The sequence below is a fragment of the Pelophylax lessonae genome (assembly GCF_965119305.1).
Source record: "Pelophylax lessonae genome assembly, chromosome: 1".
Lineage (NCBI taxonomy): Eukaryota > Metazoa > Chordata > Amphibia > Anura > Ranidae > Pelophylax > Pelophylax lessonae.
Window position 1 is genome coordinate 678,276,712 of NC_138768.1, and position 17,905 is coordinate 678,294,616.

The following is a 17,905-nucleotide window of genomic DNA, read 5'->3' on the forward strand; positions in this document are numbered from 1 at the left end:
CACACTGTTATACAAGCTGCACACTCACTACTTTACATTGTACTTTACATATGTAGCAAAGTGTCATTTCTTCAGTGTTGTCACATGAAAAGATATAATACATTTTTACAAAAATGTGGGGGCTGTACTTACTTTTGTGAGATATTGTACATGGTGTAAATAAATGGCAAAGAAAGATCCACATAGCGTAATTCAGTTTTATTATAAAGTCAAATAGTTTAAAACATATCCACTCAGATGGTATAGGAAAAAATAAGCATAAAACCAGGAGGTTCACAACGACCTGCGTCTCACCGACCTAAAATGACGTCACCATCCGAGGTCAACCGACGTGGTTTGTCCATCCCACAGGACGTTATCAAAGGATACCCTTCAGGTGATGTATTGTGTATATTTATAGGGATGGGCTACGCTGGTCTGGCTGAAGGCTGGGACCAAAAGAAGCCCGTGGTGTATGTGCTCCTGGGGTGGCAGCCCAAGGGTGCCATAATTCTCACTGGTGGGGGAGCTCACCTTGAGTTTTTGGCACCTTGGTCACTGCAACAAACACACTTTTTTCACACCTGCCTCTTGGGACGGACCTTTTGGCTGGGACCAGAGGAATTTTTTTATTCCTGGCCGAAGGGCCTGTCAAGGTCCTGCACCTTGACACCACCGCACTTCTCCACTTCCCCTTTCCCCACTCTTGTATGTTGTGTGTTTTTCTTTGTAGGTTTTGTCACTTTCCTATCTCACGTTTTCACGATGAGTAGGGTGTGGGTCCTCAGGCCTACCTTGAAAGTCTTGAAAGGGGGTGGATATGGCCTTCTAGCTTAGTTCGCCCTCTCTCTTCAGGGGAGCCACACATAGTACTTGGGGTGGGCTGTTTCGGCAGTCCTCCCAGAGAACGGGATCTGCCTGGTTTCGGCTGGACAGGCCATAGTGAGTACCCTAGTCCCTGTCAGGAGTCTTGTGCCCCGGGGGATCAAGGTCAGGGTCCGTCCTCTTCGGAGGTTGACTTTCCGCACACCCTGTGCACCTTTTTGTGTTCTCACGTTTGCGTGTGTGCACTTTTTTATGCACCTGGTGTTAGTTTGAGTGTGTTCACACACCATGGGCTAGAAAAAAAAAAAAAAAATTATGTATATTTATAACGTAATATTCCTCCCTCCATACCTAATTCCTGATCAATCTAAGGCTTGTATGCTTATTTGTTCCTATACCATGTAAGTGGATATGTTTTAATCTATTTAATTTTATAATAAAACAGAATTACGCTATGTGCATCTTTCTCTGCCATTTATTTACACCATATATGAGCATCCTATTGAATAATTATTAGGGAGTAACGAAGGACCATAAAGCTCAGCAGACGCAAGATATCTGCACAAGCTCATAGGACTCCTTTCATTGGAGTGGTGAGTGAGTGGGCACATAGAAGGGGAGCACGATTTGCACCGCATTTGAGTTTACAGCACTTGACACTTTAGCACGATAGAACTTTACTTCATTATTCACAAGATTTGAGATAATGGGCTTTATGTGAATTATGATGCATTTTATTTGATTTATTTGTAATATTCATTCATGGTTGACTGATACTTATTATTGTTTATATTCATATATAGTGCTCTCTAAATACACTATCACTATTTAAAAGGCACATCACCTTCTAGAGCAGCAACCCACATTAATATATTCTTTTCACTTACACCATAAGCGCAGGAATATATATGAAAGTGTTTTACACTGCCAGAGCACAAAATGACCTTCAGCAGGCCACTGGTGTAAATGCCTAACCAAACAATCAGAAACAGACTTCATGACGTCCTCTAGTGGGCCCTGTGCTCACTGCCCGGCATCGTGGAGGCTCTATTGGCATTTGCTACTGAACACTAGAATTAGCAGGTCCGCCACTAGCGCCCTGTGTTTTTCACAGATGAGAGCAGGTTCACCCTGAGCACGTGTCAGACCTGAAAGGGTCTGGAGACGCTGTGGAGAATGTTATCATGCCTGTAACATTGTTAAGCATGACCGGTTTGGTGGTGGGTCAGTGATGGTTTGTGGAGGGGGGGGGGGGGGGGGAGGGCAAATCCATGGAGGGACACACAGACCTCTACAGGCTAGAAAATGGCTCCCTGATTGCCATTAGGTATCGGGATGAAATCCTCAGACCCTACGCAGTGGGTCCTGGGTTCCTCCTGGTGCACGACAATGCCCGGCCTCATTTGGCGAGAGTATACACCAAGTTCCTGTAGAATGAAGGAATTGATACCATTGAATGGCCCCCACGCTCGCCTGACCTAAATCCAATAGAACACCTCTGGGACATTATGTTTCAGTCCATCCGACACCGGCAGATTGCCCCTCAGTCTGTTTAGAAGCTCAGCGATGCCCTGGTCCAGACCTGGGAGGAAATACCCCAGGACACCATTCGTCATCTCATTGGGAGCATGCCCTGATGTTGTCAGGCATGCATACTAGCATGTGGGAGCCATAGAAACTACTGAGTACCATTTTGAGTTGCTGCAATGACATTTTAGCAAAATGGACTAGCCTGATGTATAATTTTTTCACTTTGAATTTAGCCCTTTGTAAGTTAATAATTTTCATTTCCATCAAACGATGTGGCATCCTTTAGTTTCTAACACATTATCTAGTCAATATCAGTATAGATATCCAGCATGATATTTTCCCCCATTGAGATCGGATGTGTTTTCAAAGTGTTCTTTTAATTTTTTTTGAGCAGTGTATATACTTTTGTCTTCATTCACATGGATCACATACATCCGCAAACATTCATTTCTATTTTTATCAAGAATCTCCAAATTATTGTTTTTGTTGAATTTTAAGTTCTCTAAAAGCACTATTTGACTGGAACTAACATTAATGGCCAATTCACATCATAGAAACACAGTCTGGATGTGTTTCTGCATGCGTGTTGTTGACGGATTCCGGTGCATTTTTCCCCTATTTTTTTCTTCACCTTAAATAAGGATATGTGCCTACCAGTGCGTTTTGTATGCATTTTACTGCACTGCAGTACAGTTCAGTGCAGAAAAAAAATGCAGCATGTTCTACTTTTTTTTTCTGGAACTGACTACACTGGGGTGAACTATGCCGTTGGAAACCATATAATCTACTATCCATTCATTTTTGGTGCAGAAAAAAACACGCAGAACTACATGTGGTGTGAACCAGCTCTAAAGCAGTAATAAACCCAAAAGCAAACATTTATTCTATTGCCGCTTACGGATTCTTAAATGTGATGGCTGCATTCGTTTTCTTTTTTTTTGCTTTCTTTCCACTGTTTCTACCTGGTGAGTAAAGCCCCGTAGACACGCACAGATTGTTACCCGTAAATTGTCGGCCAACGTCCGATCGGCCGATTGTAGGCTTGTTAGTATGATGCTTCCGACAACCAACTGCGACTTTTCGGCCGAAAAAAATCTGGTGTGCATGCTATAAAATTTTTGTTGGCCAACAACAGAACGGCCGATTGTTCCTCAGTCAGTACAGATTTCGGCAGACAAAAATCAGATGAGCAAGACTGGGCATGCTCAGAGAAGAAAAAACACACGGAAAGTAAACCATCACATGACATCACTTCTGAAGTTGTTTTTTGTTGGCCAACAAAAGTCCAGTGCAAGTGTAGAGCACATTTCAACCAACAAACAACACTGGACAAAAGACGGCCGATCGGTCGGCCAACAATCTGTGCGTGTGTACGAGGCTTTAGTCTGTTGTTTTCCAACAGAACAAGCGGTCTAGCAGAATGTATCAGTTACAGAAATGGGACAAACCATTTAACACTGACAGGGGTGCTTAAAATGATTAGCTTTTATTTATTTATGTAAAACCTTTATCCCAAAAGGGAAAAAAAAAAAAAAAAAAAAAAACTGTTCGCTGTAACTGCTTAAAAAGTGTGAGCTTAGGTTTGTCTTCAATTTGTTAATGTTAGATGCAGATTTAGATACACGAATACTCCCCTCCCCTCAGACTGTCAATGCTGCTCTCTGTTGTGCCCCCTGTGCTCCTTCATTCAGATTGGGGGCACTCTGATACAGAAGGTGTGCTACTGGCCAGATCACCAGGCGAAAACAGAGGGGAAAAAGCCTAAAAAGCAAACTAATGCAGTCGCCCCAGCTAATGATTGGCAAGCTTGAGTATATTATATATTTGGTTTTGGGTTTATTGTTGCTTTAACTTAAAAAGGCTTTTGAGCTTTCAGTTTTTCTATCCCTGCTTCTCTTGCTGCCCAAGCTACCTGGAGCATGAGCGGAGTTGCAATTGCTACCCTATTCCTATGTTGATGCCTACAATAAAAAAAAAAAAAAAACAGACAATTAACCAAAAGGAAATTTGATTCTGAATATTGGGACAGACAAGGAAACAAAACCTTGCAACAATACACGCTGCAAGCTGTGCAGCCACATTAATCAATAAAAACTTATTACACATAACTTTCAATATTGCTGGATCATACAGCTGCACCTTTAGTTATGTAGAGTACCACATTCTATGCAACAAGTGCAACTAAGATGTTATATTGGTGAAACAGGACAAAAAAACATAAAATAATAAACCTACATAGACACACCACAAAAGAACATAAGGAAGACGATTACTGCACACTTGTGGGACATCATTTTTCACAGCCAGGACAATCCATAAATCATTAAAGTTTTGATTGTTTGGGAAGAAAGGGGGTGTTAAATATATCAGGGAAGGAAAATGATTGGACATAAAATGAGAATCCTGTTTCACATGAGAGATAGCAGACTGAATGTGTATCATAGCTTTCTAAAGGCCCGTAGACACGCACCGATTGTTGGCCATAAATTTTCGGCCAACGTCCGATCGGCCGATTGTCGGCTTGTTAGTATGATGCTTCCGACAACCGACTGCGACTTTTCGGCCGAACAAAATCTGGTGTGCATGCTATAAAATTTTTGTTGGCCGTCAACAGAACGGCCGATTGTTCTTCAGTCAGTACAGATTTTGGCAGACAAAAATGTGATGAGCAAGACTGGGCATGCTCAGAGAAGAAAAAAACACGGAAAGTAAACCAGAACATGACATCACTTCTGAAGTTGGTTTCTGTCGGCAACACTGGACAAAAGACGGCCGATCGGTCGGCCAACAATCGGTGCGTGTGTACGAGGCTTTAATCCCTATCAAATAATTTTATGACCATCCTCAACTCTGCACGCCCCCCCCCTCCCCCACTGTTCCTTAGTCCTCTTCTTTACTCCTTATTGGACTCATTTTCACCCTTCAATTACCCTGTGCTTGTGTGTTTTTGCTAAGCTTTTAGGTATTCCATGTGCTGAGAAAAGGGGGTGGAGCCCAAAAATTCTAACAGTTAGTGCAAAAAAAAATAAATATATATGGTCACACTGCTAAGGCTTCTTTACCGCGCTATCCAAAAAAGAGAATCTTGTGAAGGTAAACTTTGCCTGTAAAACAATATTTTGCCCGTTACGATAATCGATTTTGATGATGCATCTTCATGAAGACATTCATTCGTGTTTATATCCCTTTCACAAATCACATCTCGGGAAAAGCTACAAAGTCCGCAATTCCTGATAAAAAAAAAAAAACAAAAAAAAAACACTCATTTCTGGTGAAATAATATAGTGCTAATTGTTGTACTATATTCAGATGGAATTGGAGAATATAGGTCACACATCTTATAATACAAACTGATAAAAAGACATTTCATAAGATCAAAGAAAAGGTAAAAATGCTACAAAAACATTTCTAAAGGAAAAACAAGCTGTCCACATATTGAGCAAACACAGCACTGCTGCTAGGAAATAGTTGCAAAGATCACAGCAAGGGTACAACATGCAGAACTGAAATAGGTGAAGAAGTCTCTTAAATTTTTCCCACTGTAAGAAAAATACAGAGCAAGAATGGCATTTGTAAAGCAATACCATGGAAGGGTGGGAGATCATCCACCCTTTCCCTGCTGGGATTTACATGCGGTTACTGACCAAGCTTAATTGCGAGGTCACACTCCATGAGGGGAGCACACACCTAACGGGGGGGGGTTGGGTGTCACAAAAGTGGAGGTGATACATCCGACAAACCGTCTTATTAACCACAGTTCACGGATTGTCAACTTTTTTTTTTTGAGCACTGGTGATTAGGACTGTTCTCTTATTGATTCACGGATTATATATATATATATATATTTTTTTTTTCTAATATTAATTTTATTTTTAATTTTGATGGTTAGCTATCACACTACAGATTTTTTTTATATATATATGCATTCACCAATATATTTATATTTTGCACTTTAAAATAATGTTTATTTGATTTGTCAATATATATTACATATATTATATTTGCGCAGCACTTATATATTTTATTATTTCACCCCTCCAAGTTACATTGTCTAATCAAAAAAGGATTTATAATCACTGAAAAAAATAAATGACTAACTAGACAATGGAATGACTCAAACTGAAGAAAATATGTATTAAGGAAGAGCCAAGTTGGATCCAGATCTCAATACAACTGAAATGCTGTGGGATGGCCATAAACATTTCATATAGGGAATCTTTTGATTTTCATAAATGTCAATAAAAAGCTTTGTAATGAAGAACAGTTTTGATTTATTCTTCAAGAGCTGCAGGAAAACATTGGTTGGAGGTTTGTTGCTATAAAACAGATCACATGCTTTTTCCAGCCTGACTGAAAATTATTAAATACAATGCTTAATAAAGATGTAAATGAGTAAGACCCCATTCACACTAGCGCGACTTGTCAGGCGACTTGGTCGCCTGACAAGTCGTGGTGGGTCGCTCGCCATTGAATAGTACAGGACCCGTTCTAATAGGAGCGACACAAGTCGCTCCGACTTAGAAAAAGGGTCCTGTACTACTTTGGGGCGACCTGGAGGCGACTTGCATTGACTTCAATGATATGAAGTCCGTGCATGTCGCGCCGAGGTCGCGGTGCGCGCTGTGCACCGCGACTTCACAGGTCGCTCCAGCAAGTCGTGTCGCGCCAGTGTGAATGGGCGGTAAACCTGCGTGGTAATTGAACTATGTTATTAAAACAGGAAGGTTCCACACCTTCCATCATTGGACAACTGGACAATCGTCATGCGCCTTGACACATTCCATTGTAATTGGATTAGGGTGACTGAGAAACCTGTATGGATATAAATAATGTCCCCAGCCCTGGGAGTGGTAAGTTTAAGGATAACTGCTCTAAAAGGTATAATTTAACCAACTGAAGTGAATTTAATGAGTAAAAGATAATTTGTTTTTAGCGATCATTTAAACTTACCACATAAATTACCTCCCATTTTTATATGTACATAGCCATCTATACCCCAACCTGTACCCCAAGAGTTTTTCACAATCCAGTAAGGAATATCACCTAAAAAACATAAAAAAAAATAATATTCCACACATGCCAGAAGTTACAAATTAAAGCACAACAAAATAAACATATGCATGAAATGAGTACCAGCCATGAAAAGCAGTAGCTGATGTAAATAAAGGAAGACTGAACTGAAAACTTTAACCGCATTCCAGAGATTATACTTTGGTTCTTTTATAGTGCTTAAACACATTTCCACTTAATCCAAATACAAAGACAGAAATCGCAACTTCAATGTTTTTTTGCTCATTCATTAATCTGTATAATGCAATGGAGGTTGATTTACTAAAACTGAAGAGTTCAAAATCTGGTGCAGCTCTGCATGGTCAGCTTCTAACTTTAGCTTGTTCAGTTAAGCTTTGACAAACTGGAAGCTGATTGGTTTCTTTGCAGAGCTGCACCAGATTTTAGTAAATCAAACCTCATGTGTCTTCCTTCTTCTTTGTGGACTTTCAGAGCCCTAAGGATTGTCAACTGCCAAAATAGTTTTCAATCCAACATCTTCATTGACCTTCCAATATGGTAAAGAATTTTAACTGGCCTTTTACAATGCCCTAATAAAACAAAACTCCCCTCTAAGCCTCAAGGAACTGGATGAGAGTGTCAGCTGTGATGCAACAGAGCAGACCATTGGGGACCTGGACACTGAAGACAATGAGGAAGATTTTCTAAAACTGGTGCAACTTTTAGGTTTTATTGCCAAAGCTTAATTAAACAAGCTGAAGATAGAAGCTGATTGGTTACTATGCACAGCAGCATAAGATTCTGTGTACACCACTTTTAGTAAATCTCCCACAATGTATGTAGAATCATATACTCCTATTCTGTCAACACTACACGCTTTTCTTTTGTTTTTCCAGACACTGTTGGCCTAATTCAACAGAAACATGGGGCAGGAGTTAGCTATGATGAATAAAAATATAATTTTATATATATATATTTCACAGTATATATATTAGAATATATGAATTCAGTTTGAAAGATGATGTAAATCCCCTCCTCCTTGATAATGGTTGGCCCAGGCTGTTAGAATTGGGAATGTCAAAAAGTTAAGCTGATAATCATGTTTTGTCTTTGAGCACCCAAAGTACCTTTATGCTGCATTTACACATTCCCCAGACAATGAGCGATAACTTTTTTAAAAAAACAAATAAAAAAACTTCTACTGCAGAAGATTAGTAAATGTTAGCCATGATAAAACAAATCATTTATTGAAGAAATACTATTTTACAGAAACATGGAGTCAAGGTATGAATTTGTGGCTTACAGGTATAAATACTTCACAACCGTTATACTGGCAACAAGGGTGATGGTGATAATTTAGTGTCCTAATAAATACCTTACAGGAAATATTTGACACAACTACTGTATAGTATTGGACAAATCAAACCCATTAAGGGACACCCAGGATTTCAAATTAATTAGTCATAAATATCAATCTCTTACCTGATTTATCATAGCCAACTACAAGGACAGCATGGTTTGAATGACCGCTGGAACAATGATGCTGAATTATGCCTCCAAGATAATCCTGCCAGCTAAGTGCATCTACAATAACTGCTAATGGACCATAGTGCATCAGCAACATCATCATCACATCTTCAGAATCACTACAAAATAAAGGAAAATAATTAAAACATATGTCACAAAATAATCAAAAGTAGCGAGAGAATCACATTTTATATGCTGATGTGTCATCAACCAGTAGCACAAATTGTAATTATTATAATTATTTAGAAATTTAGTAAAAGTGCAGGAAAATAAATAGTTAACATGTACTGATTAGTTGTTACAAGCAGGAACTTCACTTTTCCCTTTCAGGTTTCTAAACTGCCCATGTAAGCAAAGTATGTTTTTCTTAGTATTTTAAAGAAGCCAGCAGATTTTAGATTTATTACAACAAGGAGAGAGAAAGCCTGTGTACATTCTAAAAGTTGTTGTTAAGTCAGTGTTATCAATTACTGGCACCCCCTCTGTTATAGTAAGATATACAACTCAGTGTATGTGTTTTTTTTTTTTTAATTCAATTCTTAAACACCTTAATCCACATCACCATCGCACGGTCATGTGACCGCCCACCACTTTCCTTCCCCGACCTAAGAACTACAATGGAAAGGAATGAGATCTCCACGAGATCACGTGACTGCACATCCCAGAGATGTGGATTAAGTTATTTAGGATTAGAATTAAAAAAAAAAAAAAAAAAAACACGTACAGAGTAGTATATCTTGTTATAACAGAGGGGCTGCCAGTAATCAAAAACACTAACTTTACTGCTACACGGAATAGCGGCAGGAGGGGAGGGGTGGCTCACACACAGGAGCTGACAGGCAGGCAGGCAAGAAGGGAGGAAGGGAGAGAGAGCCTGTGGGCCGAGTTACGTAACCTGACCATGGCTCAGCAGCCATGATTACCGTGGTCTGCACACACAGGGGGACACAGGAATAGGCAGGATCAATCAGGGAAAATGACACTGCACAAGCACAATGCAGTTTAAAAGAAAAATGTGTTTTGTTTTTTTTATTGTTACAACCTTTTTAAACATTTTTGATTAATTGGCGCTTGCATGAAATGAAAAAGCAATAACAATCTGCCAGCATTTTAAATGAGTTTCCAGGGACATTTTCCAATACCAACATATCTAAACTGTTTCATATACGATTTTGAGGCTTTTGAAGGGCCATAGTCTTCTGATAAGACCGAATTAGAAAATTATGTTTTTCTAAAAAAAAACCCTTCTCTTAAATAAATATTAAAAAATAGGTTAGCTATTGAAACCGACATGCATAAAATACTGAAACATAATCTGTGATTAGAAAGAGGATTATCTGGACGGTTTAATTAAATTTATGAAGATGCACAGAGATGTATGAAGTTTCACAAAAAGACACCAGATAGTCTGTAACTAATTCACACAAAGTATGCATTGCATTACGTCACCAATTAAAAACTTAGCATTTTGTCTATTAACATGCACTGGCTGTATCTGTACAGGTAATGAGGATAATCTGCCAATAAGTAGGAGATTAAAGCTGGATAAATAATATCTCCGCCCTGATACTGTGTTGTTGTATCCACACCAATGTGTCCACCATCTGCTGGTGTGCTTTAATCCGCATGAGACACTGTTAATTTTTTTTTGAACGAAAAATGACTCAAGCAAGTATCACACAACTGTGCCATACAACCATAATCCTACCTTAATACTCCAAAAGTCCTCTATTCCAAGGAAAGTATAACGATATGCGAATTTGGGTGGAACAGTAGCTGCATTTCCTTCACTTGTTTCACCTCAACTCAGTTTCATCTAAATTATAAAACGTACCAAACATTGATGTCCAACAGCGACACGGTATCAAGATTGCTGGACATCAGTGTTTGGCATCTCTTTTTATGATTTAGCAGAGATGCCTGAAGGAATTACAGCTACTCTATCATCTATAGTAATATATAGTTGCTTTCCAGGAATGGTGGACTGTTGCAGTGATGATATAGGATTATGACTGCTGAACACACTTGCAAAAACTTGTCACAGTTCTTACCCAAGACATGCAAAAAACAATTAGATGGAAGCACATCAGCAGATAGTGGATGCGATGCATTAGTGCCCCTTTCCAAGACGTTCAGTATTTAGTCATGTAGAGATACTATTTATCCAGATTCACTCATGAACCTATGGACCTGCTATGTACATTCATAATGTTTGCAAAGGGAATAAAATAAAATGTCCTAAATGTACATTTTTAAAGCTTAGCTGGTAGAAAGTGACTCAAGTTAAACAAACATCAGTGCTGGAGATTACATGATAGCTGCCGTCTCTCTGAAGACAAATCTCTACTGTTCTCTCCTGGCCCCCTCTATTACTGTTCTCTCCTGGGCCCCCTGTTACTGTTCTCTCCTGGCCCCCTCTATTACTGTTCTCTCCTGGGCCCCCTGTTACTGTTCTCTCCTGGGCCCCCTGTTACTGTTCTCTCCTGGGCCCCCCTGTTACTGTTCTCTCCTGTGCCCCCCCCTGTTACTGTTCTCTCCTGTGCCCCCCCCTGTTACTGTTCTCTCCTGGCCCCCTCTATTACTGTTCTCTCCTGGCCCCCTCTATTACTGTTCTCTCCTGGCCCCCTCTATTACTGTTCTATCCTGGCCCCCTCTATTACTGTTCTCTCCTGGCCCCCTCTATTACTGTTCTCTCCTGGGCCCCCTCTATTACTGTTCTCTCGTGGGCCCTCTCTATTACGGTTCTCTCCTGGGCCCCCTGTTACTGTTCTCTCCTGGGCCCCTTCCATTACTGTTCTCTCCTGGGCCCCCTGTTACTGATCTCTCCTGGCCCCTTCTGTTACTGTTCTCTCCTGGGCCCCCTGTTACTGTTCTCTCCTGGGCCCCCTGTTACTGTTCTCTCCTGGGCCCCGTTACTGTTCTCTCCTGGGCCCCCTGTTACTGTTCTCTCCTGGGCCCTTCCATTACTGTTTTCTCCTGGGCCCCCTGTTACTGATCGCTCCTGGGCCCCCCGTCACTGTTCTCTCCTGGGCCCCCTGTTACTGATCTCTCCTGGCCCCTTCTATTACTGTTCTCTCCTGGGCCCCCTGTTACTGTTCTCTCCTGGGCCTGCCTGTTACTGTTCCTCCTGGGCCCCTTGTTACTGTTCTCTCCTGGGCCCCTTGTTACTGTTCTCTCCTGGGCCCCCTGTTACTGTTCCCTCCTGGCCCCCATTATGCCATTGCCTGCACTAAAACATATATTTCTCACATGCTGCTGCAGAACCTGCTTCTCTCCCCCCCTGAAAAAAAATAAAGAAAACAAAACTCACCGTGGAGGTGGAAGGGTTGTGTAAGCACTTTGGCTTCTTCCTCTTGCTCTGCAGCCGACTGCCCGAAGTCAAAATGTGGCGGGAGGGGGGAAAGGGGAGGGGTTGCAGCACTAATACAGCCTGATTGGCTAAGCAGTCTTCCCTCCCACTACTGATCATGGCACCCTGTTTCCGTACATTACAGGTTCGAGAAAACCTGTAGTTTACACAGAGGCAGGCTGGAGGGCGGGAGCACTGCTTGTATCAGGAGCAGGGTCAGCCCGCAGTTATTATGACAAGAGATCTGGGTTTGCCTGATGTCCAGGACATTGGCGAATTTTCTGGATTTTTGTCACAAAATATACCAAATATTATTCCATTTTGGCTGCACGCTATCTGCCTTTTTCCCCTCTTTTAAGCCATAACAGTGTGCATTTATTTAGCGATAAATTTAACTGTTACAGAACTTAAAAGTACTTAGAAACACTTTTTAAACAACAAAAACTAATTTAAGCAAATTGCATACAGATAATAAACCTGTCCCTAACTTGAATAACTGCAACAATAAGACAATTTTGATAAATGTCCTCTATAACTATAATTCCTTAAATACTGTATATTATATCTTCAGATAACCCTCTAAATGTATTAAATGCAATCATTTTTTTTAACATAACATTCATATAAATTACTATTTAAAAACACACATGTAGCAGTTCCCCTAGCAATCTTCCCGAATAACCAGTGTACCCTATTCATCTATAATCCTACTTTGAGGTACTGCACATTAGTTTTCCTTTTCTGCTTTTCCTCACCATGCAAGTCTTGGTACTACTTAGGTCAGGGGTGGACAAATGAATATGGAATTTAGGAGCTAGTCTGTTCAGTCTAGGAGCCAGCAGGATTTATTTTTAGAAGCAAGCTCCATTGACATCAAATAGAGAAAACCGCAAAAGTTAGACATCAGCTGTCATTTTTAAAAAGCATTGGCTTTCTGGTTCCTGGAAAATTTCCAGCCCTGGCCTAAGTACTTATTTTTTACCTGTTGTTAAGGATAGAGGCGCAGGCTGACTACAAAGCAAGTACGTATTCCCCTTTAGTGGTTAATTTACAAATCTCTATTTAATACAACAACAAAATTACAAGCGTGTAAAATTTAAAAAATAGTAAAGGTAAACACTTAAATAATACCTAAATGAGCATTTTTGGTTTACCTGTAAAATCTTTTTCTTGAAATACAAAACAGGGTACGAAGGTTAAAAAAAGTTAATATTTAAGACTAATTGAGTTATGCTGCCAAAAAAAGGCAGGAATCCCCATGTAGGCATGAACTCTCCCAGCTCCACTAAGGCGAAGACTCAGTTTTATAGCTTATCGAAACAATGCCACAGCTAATGCATGCCGTAATCAAATATAAAGGCGGTCGAACGTGTGTGACCTTTTTTTGGTGGTGACTTTTCTTTTGGCCAGGCAGTGTATAATGACTGTGAAACAGGGAAAACAAACCACAATATGTCTCTGCTTCAACATGGTATAATAAAGCTGACACCACACACAGAATGTCCTCATTTAATTGCCAGTTAATATCCTGGAACTTCCGGCAACTTGGCTGGCTCTCATACACTGGTCTGTCTGCCTCAGGGGTTTTCCTGTCAGGTTGCAGTTGAACAATGCCATGCCTATAGCATACATCAACCGTCAAGGAAAAATAAGCCTTACTGCTCAGCAAGAAGCAGACCTGATCTTGTCTTGGGTAGAACTTCATTTTCCAGCCCTCTCCACCATGCACATTACCGACGTGAAAAATTGTCTGTTGGATTTTCTCAGCCATTAGCAGCTGAATCCGGAAGTGGTTGCAGAGATTTATCTATGATGGGGACACCAGATGTGGATCTCTTGGCATTCAGATTCAGCAACAAACTGAACAGGTTTGTGTCCAGAACCAGGGAACCCCCTTTCCCCAATCCATACCTCCACTGTGTCTTCATCCTCGTCTATTATGCAGCATAAAGGTGGAGATTATTCCGGTGATTATGATAGTGCCTGCTTGGCCAAGAAATACATGGTATCTAGACATGATAAATTTCCTGGCAGACCATCTGTGGGCTCTTCCAGATCAATCATATTTCCTGTTGCAAGGTCTGCTCTTCTATCCTATTATACAGTTGATGGCTTTAATGGCATGACTGTTGAAGCCCAGTTTCTGAGGGCTAGGAGTGTGTCTGACTCTATAAACCCTTCCCTCCTCAAGGAATGGAAGCATACTTTGCTTGGTTTGAGGCTCATAAATTTAATCCCTGACAATTTGTTGTGGCTTTTCTCCAATCTGGGATGGAGATGTCTGTGGCTTTTAAGTACTATCGGAACAGTTCATGACCTAGGCTATCCCATTTCAGAGACCGATTGAATCTCATTATTTGGTTAAAAACTTGGTGCAGGGTGTTACACTGATTGTTCAACCTGTGCAGCCTTCCTTGTACCGATTAAATCCTTAACTTGGTCTTGCAGAGTTTTAACCTCTCTAAGAGATTTCCTTGATGTTCCTTTCACATAAGGGTTTTTTTTAAGTTGCCATTACCTCAGCTCACCAGGTCTTGAAGTTGGTTACACTTTACTGCAAGGAACCCTTCCTAGTTTTTCACCAGGACAAGGTGGTGTTGAGGCCTTGGTCCTATTTCTTACCCAAGTTGGTATCTTCTTTGCACCTGAATTAGGACATTGTGTTTTTGTCTTAATCCTAAAATTTCTTCACTCTTTGAATGTTGTTAAAGTGGTTTACGTTTATCTGAAGGAGACTGCTTCTTTTTGTAGTTTTTTTTCCCTGTTTGTTTTTTCTGAAGGTTCATGTAGGGGTCAGCCTGCTACTTGATCCACTATCTCTAGGTGTTTTTTGTCAGCTTATTTTTCAAGGCCATGGTATCAAGGGCAAGATTCCTCCTTTCCCAGGCCAAGGCTCATTCCGAAAGGAGTGTCAGTGTTCCCTGGGCTATTCAGCATCAAGCTTCTTCTGTTCAAGTTTGTAAGGCTGCTACCTGGTATTTCCTTAACATGTTTACCAAGTTCTACCAGGTAGATGTTTATGCCTCTGTGGATGCCAGTTTTGGGTGAAAGGTCTTGCAGGCAGCCTTGTAGTGGGATTGTCCCCTTTTCTGTTTTGGGTTTGGAGCATATTGGCCTTATCTCTTTGTTGGAACAAGTAGTCATGAATATTACCTCCTCTGTATCCTGTGATGTATGATTAAGAAATTAAGATTTTTGGTTTACCTGTAAAATCCTCTTGTTGGAGTGCATCAGGGGATGCAGCGATACCTCCCTTCTTGTTTTGCTCACCATTTCTTGGCTTCTGCAATGTCACAAGATTTATTTCCGTTCAGTGTTGCATTATATTTCACCAGGATCTTGTATTGATGATGGGAGGGTCAGACCACTACGCAAAGCCTTCTCCAGCACATCCCAAAGATTCTCAATGGGGTTAAGTTCTGGACTCTGTGGTGGCCAATCCATGTGTGAAAAAATGGATTTTTGTAAAATCTTACCGTAAAATCCTTTTCTCTTAGCTCATTGACAGACGTAGTCCTCGGTGATACAGCACCTTCGGGTTATGTTGCCTCCACAGGAGCAGGACTAGACAGGAAATTAAAAAGCTCTGGTCACACCCTAGGGGCAGTCCCAGAGGGTATATCCTCTCTTTCTCTGCCTCAGCAAATCAGTTATGTGAAAAAGCAGTCTTTAGAGATTTTAACCCAACCCAACTCAAAAAACAGAGGGGCGGGGACTACGTCTGTCAATGAGCTAAGAGAAAAGGATTTTACGGTAAGATTTTACAAAAATCCATTTTTCTCTAGCGCTCATTGACAGACGTACTCCTCGGTGATACAGCACCTTCGGGACGTCCCAGAGCAGTATCACAAATGAGGGGTGGGAAAATGAAAATCAAATCCCAATCTAGAAGGCCCAACCGGTGCCAACTAGAAGTTTACAATGCTCATCCTTAATGATGAGACTCAACAAAAAAGAGAAAATTTTTTTTTTTTTTTTTTTTTTCCAAACAGAAAAAACCCTCGAGGTAGACCCCCGGTCTCCTCAAATTGCGGCCTGCAAAACCTTGCGGCCAAATGAGGCATCCGCCGATGCCGTCACATCAATTTTATAGAATTTTGTAAAGGTATGTACCGACGACCAGGTGGCCGCCTTACATACCTGGACCACTGACGCCTGATGGCGAAAGGCCCAGGAAGTACTGAGCGCTCGAGTGGAGTGCGCCCTAACAGGGAACGGAGGACTCTGACCCTTAATAGAATAAGCCTGTACCACCGTTTGTCTAATCCATTTGGCAATGGTCGCGGCAGATGCAGGCAAACCCTTTCTGGGGCCATCCGTGATCACAAAAAGCGAATCCGTCTTACGGAATGATTCCGTAGCTTTCAGGTATACCCTGATTGCCCGAACCACATCTAAGGAATGCAACGCATGTTCCCCATGATGCTTGGGCTGAGGACACAAGGAAGGTAGTACAATATCTTCATTCAGATGAAAATCTGAAACCACCTTAGGAAGAAAAGATGGCTTAGGATGAAGTACTACCTTATCCCTATGAATCACTAGGTATGGGGACTGGCATGATAATGCAGCCAGTTCTGACACCCTGCGAGCAGAAGTAATAGCCACCAAGAAGGCCACCTTCTGGGATAAAGTAAGCAAGGGAATCTCCCTGATGTTTTCAAAGGGAGGTTTCTGTAGAACCGACAAAACCAAATTAAGATCCCAGGGCGGTAAGGGCGCGCGGACTGGTGGAGCCAGGTGCCGCACCCCCTGGATGAAATTCCGCACCAAGGACTTGGTAGCTAAAGGCTTCTGAAAGAAGATTGCTAATGCTGAAACTTGACCCTTGATGGTGCTCAAGGCTAGCTTCTGCTCAACCCCTTGTTGCAAAAAGGCCAATATTCGAGTCACCGAATAGGTACGTGGAGGAAATCCTAAAGATTCGCACCACGCAATATAAGTCTTCCATGTGTGATAATAGACCTTGCTGGAAGTCGCTTTCCTTGCTTTAATAAGGGTAGGAATGACTGAAGTAGACAAACCTCTGTCCTTCAGTACTTGGGTCTCAATGGCCAGGCCATTAAAACCAGCGACAGTAAAGCATGATGGTAAATTGGTCCTTGAGACCACAGACACTCCCTGAGACGAAGTTCCCACGGAACGTCTGCGACTAGCATGTCCAAGTCGGCCAGGCCGGCTTGAGGAGGCCAGCCTAGAATTTCTAGGACCACTGGCGCTGATAGAATCTGAACCAGGCGTCCCTAGAGGTATCTGGCCCCGACCATCCGAGAAAGTCTGGTCGTTTTCTGTTCCCACACATTTATCAGATACCTGATTGTTATCAGGAAGGGTGATCTTTTCAGGTTGAACCTCAGGGACCGAAGTCACCCGACTAGAGGCTACTTGGCCTATCTGGTCAACCAGATCCGATTCCTGTGAGGTATAGGGACTAATCTTAGGAAAAGGTAAAGGAAAAGATCTATTCAGGGAACGGTAACTACCGCTTCCTGTAGTACTTAAATGTTGGAAGGGAAGAATCGCACCGGTAGTAGTGGTTGATGCTCGATCTAATGTCCTGAATACCGGTGAAAACGTCCCCCCACCCTGAAACCGGGTGGGGGCGCACCTTCAGGCTGTGTACTCCTTTGCTTCGGGTTTGGCTGGGTTGGTCCTCTGCTTGTCCGACCAGCCCTTCTTGAACCC

At 41.5% G+C, this 17,905-nt stretch overlaps 1 protein-coding gene across 1 annotated transcript in view; it reads right to left on the reverse strand.

The window, feature by feature from the left end:
• The window catches only part of ASIC5 (acid sensing ion channel subunit family member 5), a gene marked incomplete at its 3' end in the record, with an annotated part of 198,351 nt that overhangs the window by 144,568 nt on the left and 35,878 nt on the right, over positions 1 to 17,905 (reverse strand). Inside the window, exons 6-8 of the mRNA XM_082249038.1 lie at positions 8,827 to 8,990; positions 7,285 to 7,377; positions 5,534 to 5,564 (exon numbers count right to left, since the gene is read on the reverse strand). Coding sequence (XP_082105164.1) covers positions 5,534 to 5,564; positions 7,285 to 7,377; positions 8,827 to 8,990 — 288 coding nt within the window. The remainder of the gene's footprint in view (positions 1 to 5,533; positions 5,565 to 7,284; positions 7,378 to 8,826; positions 8,991 to 17,905) is intronic.